At 34.4% G+C, this 15,524-nt stretch overlaps 1 protein-coding gene across 1 annotated transcript in view; it reads left to right on the top strand.

Annotated features, from left to right (window-relative positions):
* The first annotated feature begins 203 nt into the window (after positions 1–203).
* The window catches only part of LOC126756543 (uncharacterized), a 51,955-nt gene continuing 36,634 nt past the window's right edge, over positions 204–15,524 (top strand). The window contains exons 1-2 of the mRNA XM_050469681.1: positions 204–2,392; positions 10,691–12,264. Of these exons, the coding sequence (XP_050325638.1) occupies positions 10,969–12,264 (1,296 nt within the window). The 5' untranslated portion in view covers positions 204–2,392; positions 10,691–10,968. The remainder of the gene's footprint in view (positions 2,393–10,690; positions 12,265–15,524) is intronic.

Raw genomic sequence — 15,524 nt, 5'->3', positions numbered from 1 at the left:
GCTGCTCTCACTATATTTGCTGCACTCTTATTCTCTTTGATTTATGTTAAAATTGGCAACTCCTGTGTCAGCAAATGAGAGCAGGGCTACACACAAACACAGTTTTGTATACATCGCTGCTTTCGTTTCCCATTGATATCCGTGCTTGCCTTTCCAATTTTGCGCCATCTGCAATTGTAGCGCAGTCAGTGCCATTTGGGGCCATCAGCTAAGAAGCAGGGTAGTACGGTGTATCCTGCAACGCGCATTCGTTAAACAAATCAAATAAAATAATTGTAATTAAAAAAATGCTCCAGAAAACAATAAATGGTCAAAAACTATTTAATCCGTGATCTACATAATTCTCCGTTTTCCATGCCTTACTGCGAAAAATTCACATGCACAGTCAGTCGCACAAAAAAATCGAAACGAAGCGATTGATTCTTGCACAAGAACCGACTTATACGACGACAATTGAAAGAAAATTCAAGTGTGAAAAATGTCTATGCATGCAAAAGTTAAGTGGACCAAAAGCATCGCATTGCGTATAGATATTGCATATTGAAAATGGAATTTTTTCAATCGCTAAATAATCGTGTATGTTCTATCTACAAATTTGAATTTAGTACAATTGAAAATCGGCACAACAATAGTTAAAGAATTTAATGTGGTATATTTTTTATATTAAATCTCTAATGTTGAGGCTATGAACGACTTTCTCATAGGCAAAGTGTAAATAATTTACGTAAAAAACATTATATAATTTATAGCAAGTAAAAGCATAGATGCTCTCATACTTCCTATTCGCTTTTTGAGTTGTATTGCAGTCATATTTCCGTCCTGGACTTACGTAAAACGTTCGGAGGCAGTCTGAGTTTTGAGAAAGGAAAAATTATATTGATATAAACTAAAAATTTAATTTCACCCGCATAACGTAGTATGTGCAGATGCATATTATTTAAAAAAATTACGAGTGCCTAACAAAATGCGAGTTCAAGATAAAAGGTTTAAAACTCAATAAAAAAAACATGGAACTTTGAATGTGAAATAGTTTACAATTATTCATTCTATTATAATAAACTACTACACATAAAAAATTAAAAAAAAAGAATAACTAATTTCTACCCCCAATATCCTTTCTGATTTGGCCCCGTACTATAAAATATCTACAACGACAGTTGAGTTGAATTATATAAAAATTTTGTGGATATACGGATTTTCATATTTAGGCGCTGTTCGTATAAGTTCGTTCGCAGTTCGCAGTTCGTTTCGCTTCTAAAACGCTTCGTATTCTTCTTTCGGCTATACGTGTAACCCAGAGTTTCGCAGTTACCTTTCGTTTTCATCTGTCGGTTGTAGTTGCCTTTGTTAGGTTCATCAGTACTTTGGTGATTTACACATCTTGTTCTTAAAGTGAGCATATCTCCATTTTTATTGAGTTCCTTTCAAAATGAGCTGAACACTTCGGTATTGGATCACAAAAATTTCATTTGGTAAGTTGTGGTGCGGGAAAGTGCATTGGAATAAACTGAGATGAATCGAGTTGAGTAACGAAAATGAAAAAGCAATGTGGGCAAAACTCGGGTATCGATGAGAAAAATAATTGTGTTTCCTTGTGCATCGAGTCTCAGTGAGTTAAATTTATGCCAAGTTTCTCGGGTTTTTGCTACAATAATTGAAGAGAAAAAAAAACGCTCTCCCGACCCTTACAAAAGTATAGTTAAAACCAATTGGAAATAAAAATGGATAAATGCGCGTGCCAAAGAGAAAACGTTACTACCACACTCGTCTATACTAACTATAAATGTTTTAAATAAAAGTCTAAAGAAGACATTTAGCGTTTCATTTGTCCCCATCAATGTGTAAATTTCAATTGAAAAAGAACATCTAACATTTTCGTGCGATTTAGGCATTTCGAGTGATCAAAGTATAATAAAATAATGAGTTTCCACAAAATTCAAACGAAAATGAAGTTTGTCAGTATTGAATATAATATGTAGTTTCAAGGTTAATCGCGTTTACAAGAGAACTACACATAAGTATGAGCACACTACGACTGCTCGAACTGCTTGTGGGAATATGCCGACACAATTCCGTCTCTCGTTTAGCACAACTCATTCTTAATTGCCTGCAGTTTCTAATTTTGGGTACTTATCGATCGAATATTCTTAACAGTTTTTGTTAGTGTCAATGTTAATGCAACATATCATCGTCAACACTTAAAATTTCGCACCTACAATTTTGGATTTCGAGTAACGACAACAATTAACACATATACACCGAATTACATATTTGCATAAAAGTGCCGATTAACGGTATGCTGAGCGCTGCTGAAACCGCAAATAAAATTTTATGCTGTATATGCTGGGAGTTGAAAATAACAGTTTTGGTTACAGCCATCCTCCTAAAAGAGGTATGACCTTTTTTAAAAGCTTGCAACATTATGCACATGTTCACATAACCATACTTGCATATTTACATATGTATGTATGTATATTTTGATGTATCAATTATCTAAAATTTGGTAAGTTTTACTAATTATAAAGGGGATATATGTATATGAATGAGTCAAAACCATATCCAAAGCCTTCACAATGCCACCAATTTTCTTATAGATTAATTTGTATGGTCTAATGGGCGCCTTTGTGCATCCTTATTAACAAATTATTTTACATACTATAGGTACTTTCAAGTTATCAAATCAGTCATTAAGAACTATTTATGTATATAGCGTATTTATACTTGATTACATCCATATATATATGTATATATATATATATATGTACATATATATGGAATATTTATCTTTTCTGAAACTATATGTCCATATGTTCGTACATTTAGAGATAAGGAAATACAAGCATTCGACAGTGGAATAGTAATATGAACCAATAACTAACTGTACCTACATACATGCGCTGGATTGTAGGCTGGATGGGTAAACAGGGGGAACAAAGGAGGGCTCTCAGCTTTTTGTTCATTAATGGTAGTACCGAGGACTTGTTATATCACTTAACACAGTAAGAATTAAAAATACCATACGGCGGATCCTCTACAAACATACTTATATCGAAATTAGGAATAACTTATTTTTTGTTATCAGATAACATGTGGAACATTTTTGGGATTATCTGGGGGTGAGAAATTAAGTCAGAGTGATGGTACTAGAAATTATAGTTTTTGGCGTTCGTATATTTTTTTTTATGACCTTTTAAATTTTTTCCTTATCTTGATGTTTTTTCGCTTAATTGTAACATTTTGGCAAAAACGTAGTTTAACATAACTCGATATGTCTCAGCACATAAAAAAAGGGGAAATTTCAGTACTGATTTTGTGAGTGATGTTTGTTCAAACATACGAGATGTACTTCAACCAAAATGTTATAGTGAACGAAAATTGGGTACCAAATATAGTGGGTAAAAGCTGCTACAACCGTCTAATGGATTGGAAAAATAGAAGACGTGAAAGTATGTCATTCGGTATCCCAATGACTTGGACTAATCCTGGCGAAGGTCATAATCCATTCAATTGCTATGCATGTGCAAATAAAGGAGCCGCAAAAGAGATAAGATAACGCCATGAATGCCAAACCCTTTGAGGGTTTTACTAAACTGACAAAGTACCATCACCCAGACTTGGAATTTCTCACCCCCCAGATTAGCTGTTGTACTGTGTAATGAGTTTCTTCAATACACATTTATGTAGGAAACTGAAATTATTTTCAAAATATTCTTCTTTATACCCTGTTCAGGTTTCAAGGTACTTAATTTGTGACCGTCTGTATATGCACTAAATCAGTTTTTTAGATATCCATTTGAAACTTTTCAATCGTCCTTTTCTCTCAAAGAATTTGCTCATTTGTCGAAATCGCCAATATCGTACCCGTTACCATCAAATATGTGTCATTGAAAACCTTTTTATTTGACGAGATATCTTCACGAATTTTGCCATGGCCAACGGTACAATCACTGAAAAAATTGTTCATATCAGACTACTGTAGCATACACGTATGTATGTATGTAGCTGCCATACAAACTGACCGATAAAATCAAGATAAAGAACTTGTTATACCCTTTTATGATATAGCCCATGTATCCGTTAATACTGTTTAGCTTCTGTGCAGCCATAGTTAAGGTTGCATTGTGTTTTTATTTTATCTCCTCGAAAATCTTTCTATTAGATAAATGAAGAAGTAAGAAAAGGAAATTAGCCTTTTTGCATCACCTCATCAAAATTGGGATACTTATGTGGGAAGTATGCGTGGTTATAACCCAATTCAGTTCATTTTCACACTAGAAAATAAGGACACAAATATAATGTTACCCACTCAATTTCGTTGACTTTTGTTGAACAGTTCTAGAGATATGGTATCTCACTTAAAGTTAGGCGATGCCTGGCACATTTTCCATTTCACACTGTTTCCTTTGAAAACCTTAAGCTGTAAAATTTTCTGCTTCTTACCATTCTTATCGATTCTATTATTCTATTCTTACCATATTTATCGAGCTATCAATTTTTAGCAGTTTTCATCATAACCGATGAGTGTAGGTCCACATTTTAAAAATTTTCAGCTCACGGATGTTCCTAAGTACCTGTTTTCACTACAATACTACAGTTTTGTCACTTGGTACTTAATTATAGTAGTTTATAGGTTTTCGATTAACGTCATTTAATGGATTGGCAAAAGTTCCGTTTCAGCCTAACTGCACCGAACTCTCTTTGGTGCTAAATTTTATTACGATGTTTCAATTTTTACTCAAGTTTTCAACACATAATACTCGTACTAACCGAACAATTCTCGCTTAATCTAATTGAGATATGTTTCACTCACCTCAAAAATCAAATTTTTTCGCGTTAAAAAACGTTGCTGTACACACTTTTTTTGGTTTTCTGTAAACTACTATAACTAATGTTTTAAAAATAAAAGAAAATAAATTTTTAATTTCTTTTATTACTTGAACCATTCACCGTTGTAAAACTAATATAAAATATCCAAGCAGAACTTGGTAGCATTGAAGAAAGATCAATTTAATGAGGCATCCTCATACTCTATTGTACGAAGTTAACTCGATAAGTTTGTTGCTTTTGATTTGCCTTTTATGAAACGAGAGCAGAAGCGCGTAGAGAAATTGCGAATCGAAGATAACTATTATAAGGAATTTAAAAGAGCGTAGCAACACCCACTTTTATGTTTATTCGAAAACTATTATGCTCTGTTCAACATACTCTAATCATAAAAATCTTGATTGGGGGTAATAAATAATAACACAGTAAAACTAAAACGAAAATAAATAGTTATTTTTGAGAAGCTTAAGTTTATCACACTCAATGTGGGTAAATTCACATGTTATTCCTGATGTAATAGCATAATTTGCTTCTATTGCAATTATTACAGAGAATGTAATGATTGCTCATATGTTCTCAGCAAAAATAAAGATAATTACGATAATTTGCATAGTTAAGTAATTACAAGCATAAAATAGACGTATCAATCACCAATTTCAACACTACTCTATACTTGACATACATCTGTAACATTTTTGTTTATTTTGAATCGGAAAAATCAATATAGGAAAGCCAGAAGATCACTAACGTGCTTAGTGGGGAACGTTTAATGTATTGCAAACTCGATTCTAATTTCTGGAATTTCTAATTTGTGAGCGTCGACTGTATCACTATTCATTGCTCCCTCTGACCCAACATTCCTTTTGACTTCGTACCCGGTATATCGGTCAATATGTTTCATGAGTATAGTGTAAATTACCAGAAAATTCATGTGAAATTGGTGAGTACTCAAAATATATCTTAGAACAATAAGGTTAGGACTTCGATGATGCCTGATCACGCAAATATTTTATAAAATTACAGGTACATTTTTGAGGCGACCGTAATTTTCCCTTCATTCAATGACCTTTAGCTGTTTGGTTTTACTTTTCCATTTCGTTTCACATTTATCTAAGCATGATTCAATTATATAAGGTTGTGCTGATACGGAGCGTGCTTGCTTTTGCGAAAAAATGTTTGTATCCATAATGTCAAAATAAGCTGTTTTTCTTTTTCATGAACTTTTTGTTTATATTTTGAAGATTCTGTGTAACTTACTAACTATTCGTATTCAGTTATAACTTAAACAAGAAAAAACGTTAACTTCGGTTGCACCGAAGCTAAATACCCTTCACAGGTGCATTTCTGTTAGTAACTATGTGTTCAGTTTGTATGGAAGCTATATGCTATAGTAATCCGTTCTAAACAAGTTTTTTAGAGATTACATTGTTGCCTTAAAAAATAACATATATCAAATTTCGTCAATATATTTTGTCAAATGTGAAAGTGGTCGTTCAGTTTGTATGGCAGCTATATGCTATAGTTAACCGATCTGAACAATTTCTTCGGAGATTACATTGTTACCTTAGAAAATAACATATATCAAATTTCGTGAATATATCCTGTCAAATGTGAAAGCTGTCCATACAAGAACTTGATTCCGATCGTTCAGTTTGTATGGCAGCTATATGCTATAGTTAACCGATCTGAACAATTTCTTCGGAAATTACATTATTGCCTTAGAAAATAACATATACCAAATTTCGTGAATATATCTTGTCAAATGTGAAAGTTTTCCATACAAGCATTTGATTCCGATCGTTCAGTTTGTATGGCAGCTATATGTTATAGTGGTCCGATATCGGCCGTTCCGACAAATGAGCTGCTTCTTGAGGAGAAAATGACGTTTGCAAAATTTCAGAACGATATCTTAAAAACTGAGAGACTAGTTCGTATATATACAGACAGACGGACAGACAGACAGACAGACGGACATGGCTAAATCGACTCAGCTCGACATACTGATCATTTATATATATACTTTATAGGGTCTCCGACGATTCCTTCTGGGTGTTACAAACTTCGTGACAAACTTAATATACCCTGTTCAGGGTATAAAAATTAAGTTTCATTGGTTGCAATCTTTGAAAATTTTATTCTTGAATTATAAAAGCAAAACAAAGCAAAACAGCTGATTTTGACATTTTGGATTCAAACATTTTTGCCAAATTGTTGTTTTTTTTGGGGTATCGATATATTATATAATAGAATCATGTTTAAGAAGTAACAAAATCGACTTTACGGATATGAAATTATTGATACTGTTGACATTATGAAGGTCTTGTTCACATAATCCTCACAACCGGGGTGATATATTATTTTTCATTCAAATGTAATTACGTTTGTTACGCTACGTGCTAAGAGAACTCCCCAATGTCGCAATTTAATTTTTGGCTAAGTTGTTTAAAACGTTACCTTTTCTCTACAGCAATCGTTAATTTTTTGGGTCTACAAGTATGATCGTGATTAGAATAACTTATCAAAATATGGTATGAATCAAGTGATCGGTACGTCCAGGCTCTATCGAACTAACACACACTGCTTTAATACTTTCAGTGATTCTAATTTCTGAAAAATTTTAATTCTGGAAATCTATTTGTATACATTATAGAAAGCAAAATATTTAACTATTAGTCAATGTTTACTTTGTCGCCTTCACAGTAATCCCCACCAAATGTAATACACTAATACCAACGATTTTTCCAGTCCTCGAAACACTTTCCATAGGCACCTTTTGCGATGACCTTCAGCTCCTTTTTTGTTTCAGCGAATTTTGTTTTATCTCTTCGATCGACTGAAAATGGGTTCCACGGAGCGGCAATTTTAGTTTGGGGAACAAGAAAAAATCACAGTGAGCTAATCGGTTTTGATCGATGGTATTCCTTGCGTTTTTGGCTTTAAATTCGGTCACAATCGTTGCTCGATGAGATGGTGTATTATAATCGTGTAAAATCCATGAATTGTTCTCCCACAATACCGGCCTTTTCGACAGATGTTCAAATGTAAACGCCTCAAAAGGGCCAAAGAGAACTCCTTATTGACCGTCTGTCCCTCCGGAACAAATGCATGATGCACCAAACGACGAATATCGAAAAAACAATGAGCATCGATTTTTAGCGACTTTGGCGGGGTGTATTGGTTTCGGATCGTTTTTTTTCTTCATTCCGATGATTTTTTACTTGTTTGCATGTAAAGATCATAAACCCATGCCTCATCGACAGTTATAATGCTGGATTGCAATTCGCACGATCAAGCATGTCCAAAGAGACTTTTATATGGTACTCTTTTTGAAAAAGCTTTATCGGGACGAGTCTAGCAAGTTCGCGTGATATACTCAAAATATCCACCAAAATCATTCCAACGGACTCTCGAGAAATGTCGAGCTCTCTTGCCATCTCTCTAATACGAGTACTTGCCTGACGATTTTCAAGCAGTTGAAGAGGTCGAAGGTCGTCCAGTACGAGGCATGTCTCAACGATCTCTCGACCGTCTTTGTGCCATTCGTAGGCTTGTGTTTTTAATAAATTTTAATCACCTTAAGTCTTTTCAAACATTCGCAACGATTCCCCACACGAAATTTGGTTAGAACTACAAAATTTTAGACAAGGCCTTTGTTCCATATTTTTATCAATTGTAAAAATCGCAACGCACTACTGAAGTGTACCGACTTAAGCACCTGCTGCAAACAAACTGGTTGACAGATCGCGGTCATATTTGACATAGTAATTAAAGTCAGTCCTACCAACTTAGAAAAATACTTTTTTTTTTAATGTCATTTACCCTGGGAATTCCGGGTCCTTTTTGTCTCAAACAAATTGGCTAAATTTACTGAAAAAACTAGAATGAATTAAATTTCATTTTATTTAATTATTAAATTTGCTTTTTTGTTCACTATTAATAAAAATCAGAAAACAAAATTCGAAAATATATGTATGCTTGTATAACCTGTGGTCAAAAAAGGGTAAGACTTTTTATTTTAAATTTCCCGCAAAAAGCCAATATTTTTTTTTAAGTTGTTAAGACCGTCAATGACATCAAAATAATCATATAAGTTTGTCTTTCTGAAGTACATAAAATGCATTCGGCGATTTTTACGACGAATAAAATTATTTAAAAAAAAGTTCCATTAAACTTTGTCGGCCGAAACGTAAAGAATGTTGGAAAAGACCTTCGGTGATAATTGTTTGTCGCGGGCAAGTGTTTTTGATTGGTACAAATTATCAGAAGTCGAGAACTCGTTGACCACGAACCACGTCCAGGATGGCCATCAATATTAATTGATGATCGGGAAGATCAGTCAAAACCATTTTGATTGGTTCCAAAATCACTCAACTTTTTCGAAATAGAGACGCGTTAACGCCTGTGAAACAATGCTTTCCGGCTACAAGAAACGTGTTATTAATGGCGATATTTTTGGATCTATGCCCCTTAAACAGACGATCAATCGGCCGAATATCGTGGCTAAGGTGAGCCTAAGACGAAAAACACGTCAAAGCAAATCAAAAAATCTAGGTTATGCTGACAGTTTTCTTCAATTATCGAGGTGTTGCACTCCAAATTCCTTCTGACCGGCCACACTGCCAACAAGGAATACTATGTGAGTGTTAGGCGACGTTTGCGCGAGGCTATTCGTAAAAAGAGCCGCCAACTCTTGGTTTTTCAGATAATGCAGCCTCGCATACTGCATTGATTCTTCGTTAGTTTTTCGGCAAATTTTCAACCGATATTGTGTCGCATTCGCCGTATTCGCTAGATAAAGCTCCGTGTGACTTCTGGCTATTCACCAAATTCCAACGACCGGTGCGGGGAAATCGTTTTGAGTCAATTGAACACATTAAACGTCAATCGCTATAAGCATTGAAGGCTATTTCGTAAATTGACTTTAACAACTGTTGCGAGGATTGGAAAAACGATATCACAAGTGTATTGGAGCCAATGGAGGTAATCTCCTGAGGAGGACGACATAGATTTTAAAGAATAAATTCAGAATTTTAAAAATTAACAATGTTTTACTCTTTTTTGCTCATAGTGCATTAAATCAAAAATAGATGTACTAAAATACAATATAGAAATGTACACCAATTAACTTAAAAATAAAAATCGATATCAGCAAAAATAAAGATAATTACGATAATTTGCAAAGTTAAGATAGTAATTACGAGTATAAAATAGACGTATCATCAGCACTACTCTTTACTTGACATACATACATCTGTTACATTTTTGTTTATTTTGAATCGGAAAAATCAATATCGGAAAGCCAGAAGATCACTAACGTGCTTAGTGGAGAACGTTTAATGTATTGCAAACTCGATTCTAATTGCTGGAATTTCTAATTTGTGAGCGTGGACTGTATCCACTATTCATTGCTCCCGCTGACCCAACATTCCTTTTGTCTTCGTACCCGGTATATCGGTCATTATGTTTATGTTTCATGAGTATAGTGTAACCAGTACCAGTAAATTCATGTGAAATTGGTGAATACTGAAAATATTTCTTAGAACAATAAGGTTGGGACTTTGTACATACTGCTCGACTACACCCAGACATACTACTTTCTTGGTTCTGATGGTTTTGATTAATTATGTTACAATACCTAACTTTAACGGTATAATTAACAATAGAACATGTACATGCATTGGAAGCTGTTTTTAAGAGCTAAAATGGCAAATTAACATTTTTGTATAATATGAAAATGTTATTTGGGTTGCTTGCATTCATGGTTTTGATGCATTTTAATTGGTTTAATAGTTTTTATTATAATGTAGTATTATTATAGAATAAGCTTCTAGATGGTTTTTATATTTATAGCTACTTTTTATTGCAGGTCTCACACGATTGGACTACGGCTATTAATAACTATTAATTTTATGAATAGTTCAATTAACATATATACTTATGTTTGTATGTATATCGCGTATATAGCAGAGTAAAATATTCGTATAATAGGCGAAGTTGTAACCATCTGTTCCAGAGTACTATCACCAATAAAACTAAGAAAATATGATGGGGCCATGAGCCCGTCATTATTTGTATTAAATCCGAGTCGCAAGCGCGTCTCAAGCGGGCCTGCACCATGCTAGCACCGCCGAACCCGAGGTCAATATGCGGCCAGGACCCGGGCTGGTCGTGATGGCGCTTGCGTTTATTTCGGGGGCTCGGCGTGGCAGCACCAGCACCAGTTCCAAATCATCATCATCGGCCACATCATCATCATCACCACCGGCTTTTTTCACCTCTACCGCATCCGATAATGATCTTGAACCTCTGACACCTTCTCTGCTATTTCCAGCCTTCCTCGGTGGAGGCGGTGTGCTAATATCAGCTAATTCACCATCATTATCTAATCATCCTCTACAAGATTCGGAAGGTGAAAATCGCAAAGAGGAGTATAACTACATATACAATAGCCACTTAAACTTGCTCCCACTTGCATCGGCAAGTGATAGATCAATCCAAAGCGATCAGCACCTTCGGTTGGAAACTCTATCTGGCTTAAAATCGTCTTCCCGTGCAACTAGACAAACGAGAATAATACGAAGTTTAAAAATAGGTAAAAGAAAACTAAACGAAAACAGACACGAAACCGAAGTCAAACGCGGGCGCGATCGGGAAAGTGACAGCGTGGGTAATTCGGAAAGTGTGATTGATTCTGAAAGTGGTAGCGGTAGTGGATTATACGATGTTGATGACATCATCTCAAATGTGGAAGCGAAAACTAGCGCCAGTCTTTTAATTGATGATACCGCCGTCAATATTAATACTGAAAAAATTTCCCTACGATATCCTACAAATTCTGCGGATACATCACAATCTTTGGACGAGGATGATATCTTAGCGTTGGTCGCCGAGGATGATCTTCTATCGGAAGAATCATTTGATCGACTCACGAAATTCACAGATGACAAAATTGGTTATGTCATTATTGATGATTATGATGTCGTAAATGAGGACACAACTAGTGGTGTGAGTGAGGGCTTTTTAACTAATGCTCCTGAAAAGAAACTACAAAAACCGCGGGACGTCAAATACTTTAAAAATGAGAATAGTGCTGGCAGTGAAAACGGTACTGAAGATCACTATAATTTTCAAAATGAACAAGAACATGGAAATGAAAAAGAAAAAACTAATGTAAAAGAAAATGCAATCCTTAATATAAGCGGAAAAAATTTCGTGGTAAACAAAGAAAACAAGCAAAATAATTTACCGGTGATTGTCGATACTTCGTTTGCGGCCGCGTTTAGTGAAAATGGCTTGAGTCACACCATTGCGACGGATAATGAGAGCAATACTCGAAATATCAATTGGTCAATATTCGAAAGCGAGTCTCCACTGACTCGACTAAATCCCTGGATATCTGCCTGTGACCTAGCACAACCTGGTACGGCACCAGATTTACAGGTGAGTTTCGTCATATAAACAATTATAAAACAAAACTATACTTCTAATATTAAATAAATACTAGTAAGGAAGTGGTAATTTCGGACGTAACCGAACATTTTAAATATTTAATTTTGTTTAGATATCTTACATATTGATCGATATATATGTATAGTATATGTATATACTTAGCATTGCCAACAGGAGGTTCGAAAATGTTTATTTTGGGTATATAAAGACTAGGGAAAGTACTGACCCGATTTTACCTATTTTTTACGAAAGATGCTTTATCGTTGACAAAATTTTGCCTTTGAATTTCGATAATATATTAGATGCGCAACTAAGTTTTCGCTGCTTTTTTTTTAAAGAAACTGCAAAGGAAATGATTAAAAATGAATTATTCGAAGTATTGTCCCTCGCTAGTCACAACTTTTTCCCATCTTTATGGGAAAGTTCGAATACCATTTCGGTAAAATGCTATCTAAGAATCAAGCCATTTTTCGATGTCGATGTTCGAACGGAACGAACAATAATCGGAAGATGACATATCTAAGGAATGTGGCGGATGAGGTATGACTTCCCATTTAAGTGTTTCCCTAAAGATGAATCAAGCTCTTCTTGTGTTTCACCAGCCCCCGTAAAGTTTTTTGAGTTCTTGATATGCTTCAGAAGCGGATTTGCAAAAAAACGGCAAAAATTCGGACATATTCGCACAAACAAAGGTATATGACACATAGACAAAACTACCACAGTAAAATCCATCCACTGGTACTATGTACATATTTGTGCAGAGTTTTGTTGCGATAACATCATCGGTACTTGATTGATACCCTCTAAAGTGAAATAATCCCCCAATGAAAAGTAAAAAACAGCCTCGCGCTGTTGTTAACTCGTCTATAAAAGCGTAAGCGGTGTCTACGCCAGTAAAGAAGAAGGAAGTGAGACATGGATTATAAAACTTCGATATATGGGAAATGAACGGAGTTATAATATCAGAATAAAGTTATCTATCAAATTTGGATAAAATTGTCCAATTTTGACACCAATTCCTATCAAGCCCTGAAGTCCCATAGTGGCTGTGAGATATGTGGTTTATTTTATGTAGCATTTATGGTTTTTCGCTTAACACAATTTTGTGGTGGTGACAATTGTCAAATTCTGCCCATCTGCAAGACCAACTTCTTTAAGCTGCCAAAGAACATGTAGTATACTAAGTTTTACTCGTACCAAGCGGACACACAAGCACTCGGAATGCAATTCGCCTCGCTATCCTGATCATAAACATTTATATATGTATGTATATACATATTTGTTTACAGGTGGACAATACATACGAGTATACGAAATCAAAAAACGTTCGTTGTAGAATCTACAATGTAGATAGACATAGAGTTATAATATATACTATAGACTTATATTACATATGTATATTGGATAGTCGAAAAAGTATTTTCGTATTTGTCAATAGATGTCGTTGCAGTCGTATATCTCCAGTGCTACCAATCACATATAGTGTTGGAAAAGTGAGGTATTAAGCTTCATTTAGCAAAAAAAAAATTAAATTAAAAAAGGGAAGAATTCCACGCAAGCCACTAATGAAAATTGTGAAGTTTACGGAGACGATGCTGTATCAGTTCGTGTAATACAACAATGGTTCGTTCGCATCCGTTCTGGTTAATTTGATAGGTTAACTTTATTATTTTTAACTTCATTATTTTTAATAACTTTTTTCACTTTTTTTTATAAAATACGCTTTTAACAAAATTGGAGCAAAATTCATCAAAGGAACTCTTAAATAAAGTACTATACAATTCAGTAGTAATATTTTGTTGAACATCTTTTTTGGTGAATTTAAACATTTTGAAATAAGTAGATTGCACTCTTTTTTTGGTATATTCCGAGCTTATTTTTTCCAATTCTTCCTGAAGGACTTTTTCAAGTCATGTTTGCTCTGTTTCCATTTTATGCTAGACATTTTCAATTGTGTTCATAACGTTTTGATCACCATACGGTAATGATATAGCAGCCCTTCTTTTACGATTTTAGTATTATGTTAGGAATCATGGTATTGATAGAAATTATATGTGCCTTCTATACCAAATTGTCAGCTCTTTATTTAAAATTATTTTTCAAAATATTTCAATATTTATATGTGTTCATAATCCTTTCGACAAAGTGCACGTGACCGTCACGGTATTTAACTTACGGCCGCAAATATTTAGGATTTTTTAATGGGGTTTTTTGCCCAAATTCACTCTGCCGTCTGCTCTGAAAATGTTGTACTTGCTTTCTTCCGCCAATATCTCTTCCTTCCAGAATGAAGAAACTGTTCCCAATTTAATTGTCGTCAAACCGCAAGCGTAGGTTTTTATTCTTTTTGCTAACAAAGACTTCTTTCGTGCAATTCTACTATTTTGCTCATCCCATCGAAGGACTCATCGAATGGTCTCCGGGTTACATGTCACGCAAACTAATTCCTTTAAAATATCACACTTTTTGATCGGCCTAAATCGTTTAAAGTAGGATAGTCAGAAATCGGTATGTATACCCCACATACCGATTAGGGGCAGATAAAAGTCATATCTTGTGATATTAATATTTGGCATTTCTCAGGTATACTCGAAAACATATTTTGAAGCAATTTATAAATAAAAAGTTCACTTTGACTGACTTATTCGACATAAGATTTGTTAAAATAACGAAAATTATTAAATGTGATATATGGAAGTTGAGGCAATTCAAAGAAAAATGCATAGACATGCCTCTATCTGAAGGTATGTTACATGACGGTCTTGCATTATCAGTTCATGATCGCACGAAAATGTTCACGAGTTAATTCCATTTTTTGGCCGAGATGAATTTTTTAATTCCCTGTAAATAAAACAATTCACGATTACATGACAAAACGTTCTGAGTGATGTTATCCTAAAAAATGTCAAACTTTCCAATGGAAATGTCAGATTGCACCTGGCAACACTTAGTGTTGCCCTAGGCCAGCATATACATATATAGCAGCACTCGTATATTTTTATATTTTAGGCATATTTTAAAAAAAAAATTATAATAATAATAATAATAGTCACCCATGTAGGGTGCAAATTAAGTGAGTAGTTTAAGATTCGCAAACTTATTGTTAGGCTCTTAAGTAGGGTAGATTCAATAAATAATAGTAAAGTTTATAAAAAAAAATATCATATACTATACGTTCAGTTAATTTTGATAAAATATCTTACATATTGAGCGATAGATACATACATACATATATGCGGTATAAAGCCAAA

The sequence above is a fragment of the Bactrocera neohumeralis genome, chromosome 4 (genome assembly GCF_024586455.1).
Source record: "Bactrocera neohumeralis isolate Rockhampton chromosome 4, APGP_CSIRO_Bneo_wtdbg2-racon-allhic-juicebox.fasta_v2, whole genome shotgun sequence".
Lineage (NCBI taxonomy): Eukaryota > Metazoa > Arthropoda > Insecta > Diptera > Tephritidae > Bactrocera > Bactrocera neohumeralis.
The sequence above is the reverse complement of the archived record's forward strand: the minus strand, read 5'-3'. Positions and strand labels throughout refer to the sequence as shown.